Source organism: Merops nubicus, unplaced genomic scaffold, assembly GCF_000691845.1.
Source record: "Merops nubicus isolate BGI_N331 unplaced genomic scaffold, ASM69184v1 scaffold21840, whole genome shotgun sequence".
NCBI classification, from domain to species: domain Eukaryota; kingdom Metazoa; phylum Chordata; class Aves; order Coraciiformes; family Meropidae; genus Merops; species Merops nubicus.
In genome coordinates this window covers 29365-38838 of record NW_008585138.1, presented here as the reverse complement: position 1 = coordinate 38838, position 9474 = coordinate 29365, and the positions used below count along the sequence as shown (strand labels likewise).

The 9474-nt window shown below is 41.4% G+C and overlaps 1 protein-coding gene across 1 annotated transcript in view; it reads left to right on the top strand.

Moving 5' to 3' along the window:
- Window positions 1–8313: 8313 nt before the first annotated feature.
- DSE (dermatan sulfate epimerase) overlaps window positions 8314–9474 on the top strand; it is a 20820-nt gene continuing 19659 nt past the window's right edge. Inside the window, exon 1 of the mRNA XM_008946665.1 lies at window positions 8314–8729. Within this exon, the coding sequence (XP_008944913.1) occupies window positions 8314–8729 (416 nt within the window). The remainder of the gene's footprint in view (window positions 8730–9474) is intronic.

Below are 9474 nucleotides of genomic sequence, written 5' to 3'. Positions count from 1 at the left end.
GAATGATTAAAACTGTTAATTATATGTAGTAGAGGAGAGAAACAGGCCAGGGGACTTAAAACATTTACAAATATTTGGAAGAGTAAAGGTCAAGGCCAACAATACTAGTTGGAAAAGAGGATAGAAGGTAGAGTCAGAACGGAAAATACTAGTCTTGGTACCAGAAGTTTCTGGTGCTGTAATTGGCCCCCTAAAAAAGTGAGGGGAGCTGCACAGCATGCAGCAGTCTGAGTGGGCTGGATTAGGCAGAAGGAGGAATGCTGTTCTGACTGCACTAAAGTTGGCTTTCCACTTTTGCATGTATCAATTTTTTTTTCTGTCCTTTACACCTCTCGGCATTGCAATCACTCTCTGAGGTTTTCCAGCTCTTCCTGCCCACCGTGGTTGTACCACTTGGTCCATGTAGGGACCCTGCTCTTGGTTACCTCAGATAAATTTTTCCTTTGCTCATTTCCTCTTGTGAGGCACAGCTGCACTTCTGGGTTGTAGGCCGCTCTCAGAGGAAACCCCAAACATCATTTCTGATACCCCACAGCAAAAGGTTCACAGCCTTACAGACCCCCTGCGTGGGTCTACATGCAAGGGCTGAAAAGATACGTTACTTGCTGGCCTCTGCCAAATGAATACTGTTTCACCACCCACATTGTTACAGGTGCTTTTGTTCTGTATTTCTGCAGCATCTGTTACTTGCACAGTCCTGGGCCCCTGGAGTGCCCTACATGCTGTAACAGTTTAATAGGTGGATGAGTGGTTCGATTGACTTCCGGGACAGATAAAGGCAGTTAATGTATCCTTTTGGCCTATATGAACATTCTCAAACTGTCTTCTGTTAGTGTTAGCATCTGTGAAAACATCTCTGAGAAAAAACCCACTTTATTTTAAATTATCAAAATGGCCTTTTAAAGTGCTTCAGCATGGGATACAATGCTGGTGTTCTAAAGGAAATCTTTCTGTGGTAGCTTATAGTTCTGTGCCTTTGATGGTAAAAGTGACTGAGCTTTCATCCACTGAACATGAATGCCTGAACGGGCATGTCTGTACTGGTTGGGAATGATCACCTTCAGGTTTCTAGATATCAAAATTACTCATTCTGTACAGTAAAGTATGGAATAAAGGATCCCAGTAAGGGATAGGAATAGTAATGTTAATGCAACCAAAAAATTATTGAGAAAGCATTTGTATGTTAGGATACATTGTAAAGTAGAAGAAAATTCCAAATTCCTAGATTATGGTTTGGGCATGCAGACAATTTAAATCTTGTTTCTGCTTGAGGCAGAGAGGAGGTTATGCACTTAGTGTGCATGTGTGCATGCCCTGTTAATTTATACGTATGGCAGTAACGTAGACAAATAGACTTTTAAATGTGAGGAATAAGTGGGTGCAACTTCCATCCCAGGTACCTTACACATCCTACTGTGAACCTGTACAAACACTGGGCAGCTGCTGTCCTGCCTGCAACATGGGAGAGAGTGAATGCAGCCCTCCGTTCTCCCAGAACGATGCTCTCACAGGGCTCTGTGCTGCTCTGAGTAGATCCACTGAATTTTGTGCATAGATCAAAGGACAGGCACGAGTTTAAATCCTCACTACTGACATGATGTCATATACCAATAATTGCTATAGGGACTCGCTGTTTCTGATTGCCTTTATGATTTTCATAGCACGGCTGTTACTCAGACATGGACACAAAACTTCTTTCCAGACATTTCAGATCCCTTCAGAACAAGTGCAATACTAACACCTGGAAACCTGAGCTGTATTTTATTTCTTGTAGATTTGATTTGGGATTTCAGTATTTAAGCTTTTAGATACCTTTGACATTATATAATTGTGACATAGCATATTTCTCATGGTAAAAAAAATCAGAGGAAAAAATGAAGTAATGTCCCCTGGTGGTTAAGGTTGTAATAGATATTTTTCAGGCTGTAAGCAATCATTTTATTTATATAATTGCTTGGTTGTGTATTTATTTATTTATTTTTACACCTTTCCAGCATTTTTATTGGAGAGGCAGATGGTCACTGGTTTTATCTTACTGACCAAAAGGTGGTTGAAGGAAGGACTCCCAGCTGCTCTTATCTCGGGACGCAGGAGTTTCCTGCACTGCTGTCTAGCCCTGCAGCGTTGAGGGACTCATCAGTACTACTTGCTGGTGTGGAAAATACACAGCCTGTGACTTGGGTCAATGGATTTATAGTGATTTTGACAGTACAAAGATAACTTTATAGTTTTCTTGGTCCCACTCTGTCTCCTAATTTCACTCCGTCAGATATGCTCCTGTGAGTCAGGAGGAACCAAATGGCAATATAGGTGGGAATTGGTCTCTGTTGACCCTTTCATCTCTGTTTTTGGGGACTTACCCTGCATTTTTTAGTACTTAAATGCCACTGAATTCAGTTAGGGTACTTAATTGCTCTCCCATTTTAAAATAGGTTTGCAAAGTATTTAGATCGGTGGTAAAACTGACATTGTTGGTCTAAACAGTTTTATAATTGATAAGAGTAATGATTTTAAACCACTACCATTTCCAGCTGATTAATTCAGTTTTATAGATGCTGCTTCTCTTACCGTCAGCAAAGTCAATTGCAGTGTGTATGAAAAGATTTGCTAATTATTTGAGGAAGTGCCAAAAAATAGTTTCTACAGAAATTTGCATTTCTTCACTGTGATTTAACCTAGCAGTCCTTGTGTTATGTTTTGGCAGCTGTCACTGTCAGTGCAAAAAGTTGCTCACCTATTTCCATTTAATGGGACAAGGTACCATGTGCATCTCATTGCAACGTTACCTGTTAGTTTCATAGCACTGGTATGGCAGCAGATGTTGCCAGCGGTTGATGACTTCTTGCTAAAATATCTGACTCTCTTACCTGTTTTAGAATCGAGCACTAAAATTGTTTATTTTATTTTTAATACCAGTACATTTGAATGGCTTAACAAGGTGAACTTGTAATGTAATTTAGGTTGTGACAAAAGTATAGTGGCACTGTTGTTCAACATGAAATTGAGCATTACCATTACAAGTATTAAAAAAAAAAGTAGGAAAAGTTTGCTTTCACGTTCAATAATTTATCATTAAGTGATTAAAAAAATTACGCAAGTTAAGTCTTTGCTAATTCAGAAGTGATTGTCTAAGCTTGTCTGAGGTAAAAATTAAATATTTGAACACAGTTCTTATCCAAACACTTATAAAGGTAATTCAGCTGGCAATAATAAGAACTGTACCCTTTGTGGAAAACAGGAGCTGCCCTCAAAAAAAGACAAAAAGTTGTGAAATCTTTAGGGATCAGTCTTTTAAATAGTAATTCTGAGTTTAAATTTTATTTTTTTTCCTTACAGGCATAGAGATTGGGTACTTGAGCTGAGTGTCAGGGCTTCTCTACCTCTCTGGAGGCAGCTAGGCACTTTGGGTGGGGGGGATTCAGAGGCAAGCCAGCATATCCACAGCCATGGTGCCAGGAATTTGCTTACAGCATCTCTTGAGCAACCTAGAAGGAGAAGACAGAACAGGAGTGGGAAGCCCAAGGGTGTACCTCCATACACCTACTTCTGTCTGGAGACTCCTGTTCCTATTTGAGCATTAGCCTTCCCCAGGGTACACAGCAAAGTAAAGGCCTGTGACTTCAGTGGGTCACACAGTGGGGTGGAAGAGGGCCCATGACCTCAACAGGTTATACAGTGAGGTAGAGGGGGGCCCAAGGCCTCAGCAAGTGCAGGCTGTGTGCTGTGACAGTCACTCCTGATGTGACTGAGTGGGCTTACTTGTCCATGTGCTAGCCCTGGGCTCTGGGAAGCTCTTTTATTCAGAAACCTGAGTAATCTCTGATGTTGTGATGCCTGCAGTTCATGGAGGTTTTAATCACCAGAAATCTCATCTTTTCTGTTCCTGGCTGTGAATTTTCATGAGATACACATGTTGGAGGTGAGTCATTGGAGATGCTAGCAGAGAAACCTACAATTGCTGCATTTTAAGAAGTGGTATGAGTATTGTCCCAGCAAAAAGCATCCATAAAGAACAGTGGCTCGTCAGAACTGATACTGCAGAAAGCCACAATTCTTTACACGTGGATCATTACAAAAATAAAAACAAGAAGGATAGGTGTGCCAGCTGATGATCCCAAGAGTGCTGTCCTTTCCTCACCCCCCTCCGCTGCCCATCTCCCACTCCTCTGCTTTCACTGCTGGAGTGCTCTTTCTGGGTACAAGTGGCAGCAGTAAACAGGGTGTCTCTTTTTATTTAAATAGAGCATCAAACCAAGTTTATTTGGTGAACTTATTTGCATAAAACAATGTCCAGTTCAGTTACTGGCATGAGTTTTACAATCCTATTTTTTTCCTGCAGTTGAACATCTACTCATTGATGTTTAGATAGGGAGAACTGAAATAGTTAAGATTTAGTCAGTTTTTTCTAGAATAATTGGTGTTCTTTGCTGTTTGTTTCTGCTGGCAATGGAGTGGAAATCATGACAAATGCTTTTTCAATCTAGGTCTAAGTGACAACCTTTTCAAAGCCCATTGTATATTAGCCTTTTCTTCCATGGTCAAGCATCCTTCACTCTCCTCTTAATTTTTAATACTTTATCAGGTCATGGTTTCCAAGCTGAATAAAACCCTCTCATTTTCAGAAAAGGTTGTGTTGCTTGGTAAAGTTTTACTTGGAAGATCTGGCTGGTAATGACATAGTGTAATATGAGAGTAAGAAATTCTTTTAACTTTAAAAAATGCTATTGTGAGTGCAATTTCAGCTATCAGAAGGCCCCAGCTCCTATTCGTTTGAGCCCTGTGTATCACACAAACTTGTGGCAGGTTCACTCACAACTGCCAAGTTGGAGCTTATGCAGCCAGTTATCTATACCTGCCTGGCTTCACCTCAGCTATGCAGATAATCAAGGTTCATATGCATGTCTTTGAACCATCCTATGCATTTCTTTAGCTTTCAGTATGCAAGTAAGTTAACTAAGGAAACCTCAAAATACAGAGTTCAACACAGTTGAATGTGCATTCTGCTTCAATTTTTTTTGGCTTGGTGGTTTGGTTTTTCCCCCCTGAGGTATGTGTATACCATTGTAATGAATTCTAAATAGTTCCTAGATGTTGCTGGGTTTTGTCACTTTCTTCTTCTGAAGGTGCTTTGGTTCTTTTGCAACCACATGATAATTTTTGAAGTGGCTTTATATGTATCTTATCGATCAGCGTAGTTCCTAAACAGCTGCTGAGCTGAGGAATGGTGATCATGCCCATCAGCCCTACAGAGTTACCTTGAATGAGTCAGTAAGGCAATGAAGTGTGTGGTCACATCTAGTATTAGTCAATTAAGTGCTTGATGATGTGTGTGGTTGAAGGCAGTTCTGCCATTTGAAGTCCTTGCAGGGGTGGTTTTTTGTGACTGTATCCAGAACCATCCAGTTTGTATTTCTTCACTATCTGGGTGACAGTTTTTATTGCAAATCCATATGTTTATTCTGTTTGGAGCTTTGTGATTGCTTTCATTATTACTTTTGCTGGTCCTGCTTTTAAGGTCATTACAGATGACAAAATGTGGAACATCTGTCTTTTCCCTTGCTCTCTGTAGAACGATTTGACTCATAGTCTTGCCATCCTGGGGCCTTGCATCAGCAGTTCCCTCCACTTAGTTGTGGCTGGTGCCTCCACAGAGGTTTCCATGGAAAGGAAGGTGGACTCCTTTTCTAGCTGCCTTCTCCAATCCACCAGTCACACCAGGCTGAGTCCTGCAAAGTTATGGGACAGGGCTCTGTGTCCTTACCCAGTCGTGACTGCCGTGGGTTATTGTCTTCATATCATAGGAAGGGTGTTGGTGTGGCTTAATCAAGAATAAGTAAGCATGACTTTGTAGTCCTGCTTTTGTCTCTGCCTGTTGACTTCCTTCCAGATCTTGACTCTGGACATGATGCTTATGAATATATTATAGATCGATTTGTCCGGTTATGCTTTTGTTAGTCTAAACAGCATAGTATGGTGGTTGCTTCTCATGGACAAGGTAAACGAGGGGTTTACCTTCTCTGTTAAATGCACACATGTATAAGTGAGAAAATGGGGGAGGGGTGTTACTGAATGGGTGTTATTGAAAATACAGACTATGAATTTTAGACGAAACTGGAGGTGTTTGACGGTGGTGAAATGCTGAGAAATGTATGTCCAGATCTACAAAGGAGGAGTTCTCGGGAACCTTACTGTGTATTCCCTAATGTGGGGGCAGAAGCCATCCCTAAATTTATGTATGTGCTTAATTCTCACTGATGTGCAGAAGTATTTAGAGAAATCAAACCAAGGAAAAGAATGCATGAAGTCCTTACTGCTAGCTAGATTTTTTTTCTGATGGTGTAAGCTGGGAAGTTTCTTTCAATGTATGATCATCAGAGAAAATGTTAGAGACATTTTTTGCATTTTGGTCATATATTTTTAGGTTCTTTCCTCTGCTCCCAGTTCTAGAGGCTTTAAAAAAATGGTGGGTTTTTTTAATTATGAAAAACCAGCCATTTTCAACAGTTAAAATAATGACATCACATTTCAAACATAATGTACTGGATTGGCTGGCTTTTACCTTCTTCCTTTCAAAATACACTGTTGTATTTTTTTCCTTATTTATAGACAGGAGAGAACAGGAGTACACTTGTATGTCTGGATAAACTGTGGTGCATCTTTCTCTGTATGTGTATATGTGCTGAGAGACTATGTAGATATAGTAGAAGTATTCACAAATAAACCACCCTGTGATGTGCGTAATGTATCCTGTAATGATTGGTTTACTTCCAAAAAAGGGCAAAATTTACTTAAAATACTATGAAAATGTCATCTTCCATTAAGCTCTGTTAAAGTAATTATAGTATGCACTGTAATATGTAAATGTAGGCAGTTACAGGGTGCAATATAATTTTTACCCTAGACAGGAATGCAGAAGAGAAGATGTACTTTCTGGCCAAAAATGCTTACTCCCAAATTGATTTCAGGAGGTGAACACATGCACCTCGAGGGTCTGTGCACCCAGTAGTCATGGAGGGACCCAGTCTGTCAAGGTTTTCTCATTGTCCTTGCACATATTAATGATGTTGTTGAATCAGGATGTGGATCTCTAAGGTTTTAGCAGCCTAGGTTTCTGTTTGAATATTTTGGCATCTATAGGTAGGAAGCTGTGGGGAGAAATAAAAGGTTGCTTTGTACTTCAGCTTCTTACGAGCTTTATGACTGAATCCTATGAAACAGGTTTTCCATGGAAAAAAAGATTTCATATTTGTTTTTAGGTTTTCTTTCCTTCTGTCTATTTTTCCTTTTAATAATTGAAAACTACTGTTCGTTATTTACATAAAACTGTCTCTCTTGGGTCTGCTTGCTGTAACCTTTCCCCTCAGAAGTATTCTTGGAATTTGCTGGCTTCCCTCTGGAGGATCGTGGCCATGTTTCATCTGAGACTTCAGGCTAGATAGCTGGTAATTTTAATGAAGGAACTTACTATGTTTTACTTGAATTTAACCCTTGCATAGATTGGCCACTTGAGCACATTTTGAGAAGTCATGTAGGCAGGAAAATACACACTGGAATTCAACATTCAGCCTTCTTCGTATCTGGCAGTAAATCTCCACATGCAAAATGGAGAGCCCCTCATAATAATAACAGTAACGGTAATAATGCAAAGCCCCTAAATGCCCTGAAGGCAAGGTATTTCATCTGTCTTCCTAAGGCTCTGCTGCTTTATCTTTATCGTTTTTCTTTCTGAACTTGGTTTTTTTTTTTGCAAACGAGGACGTGTCAGAACCGGAGGCCTCAAGCACCGTATAAAATGACCCCGGCGCAAACCTCCAGCATTCCTCATCCCTCCCTCTCCAGCTGGTAACATCAGCCAAGGCAGCACGCAGGCTTGGCTGCCGCCAGCACAACCTCCCCAGCTCACCCCCTTCCTCCTCCCCTCCCACACTTCTCTGCTTGCCAGTACAGTCAGCACTGCCTCATGCTAGGCGTCGTTGCAATTATTTGAAATCTCAAGCACAAGAGCTGTCAGTATCAGCTACTAGAGGGAAAGAAGTGGGAGGGAGGAGCTTTCCTCAAAGTGTACAGGTTTTTCTTTAGGATGATTTGATCATTAGGTATTTTGCCTGAAGTATTCATTTAGAAATGATCTGAAGGCTACCTGGACAATCTGTAGGGTTCTTAAAGCCCAGATGGAATCACATTTCCTAGAGAGCATCCTGAATTATGGCATCTGACGGAGTAATTTTCTAACTTTCTCTTTCTCGTCCATTTACCACAGGATATTTCAAAGATGGTTTGGCTGCCATTGAGACTTGGAGGTCTGATGCCACAATGAGGACTCACACACGGGGAGCCCCAAGTGTGTTTTTCATACACGCCATTTGCTTCGCCTTTGCCTGCGGTGCCAGGGAGGAGCCGGACGCCATGGTTCCTTTCGTCAACGCCAACTACGACAGCTACCCCATGCTCTACTTCTCCAGAGGGGAGGTGGAGGCGCTGCGCCTCCAGGCGGCCACCACGCACCGGCACATCGCCGCCCGTCTGGCTGAGGCCGTGCAGACGATGCTGTCCAGCCCCCTGGAGTACCTCCCGCCCTGGGACCCCAAGGAGTTCAGCGCTAGGTGGAACGAGATTTACGGCAACAACCTCGGGGCCCTGGCCATGTTCTGTGTGCTCTACCCGGAAAACATTGAGGCCATCAGCATGGCCAAGGATTACATGGAGAGGATGGCGGCTCAGCCTAGTTGGTAGATTTTTGTCTTTTTTTTTTTAAGTCGTTCTTACTGGCTAAACTTCGTGCAGTTGGAGTATGAGTTGCTTAAATTATTTCAGTTGTTCTAACATTGACTTTAACAGTGAGTAGCTTGCAGGATGCATTTAGCCTTACCTGACCAGCAGTGACACACAGCTTTGCACCTTCACTGGACTTGCACTGTTTCACATTAATGCTGAAAGAAAGGGCATGACCCTTTGTGTACTACCCTAAGTGCTGTAAAGTTTAAAAAACCAACCAACCAAACAACCAAACAAACAAAAAACCACCAACCACTACCAATCAGAAGGCAAGGTTTCACATCTGATTTATAGCAAGAAGTGCTAAGTTGTTGGGTGTTTTTGTTTGTTTGTTTGTTTGTTTGTTTTTGTTTGTTTGTTTGTTTGTTTTTTCCCCAGACACATACATACATTTTGGGTAATTTTTCCTTTGGAGGAATTCAGAAAAGGGGAACTTATGAAAAAGGTATAATTAGGTGTAGGTTAAAATGACACTCTTGACTTTCTGCAGTCTACTCTAACATCTGTCTGAGCTTTTGTTCAGACTTGCAGCTCCACTTGGCTCTACAGTTCTTGGGCCTCTCCTTAAGACATACTAGGACATGAATAAGATAGTTGTCCCTCTGATTACTTTATTGGCACTGCCTGAGTAACTGGCATTTTGATAACCACCTCCTGGGTTAACTGCACCTGAGTGTGAGTTGTAATCCATAAGTTGCT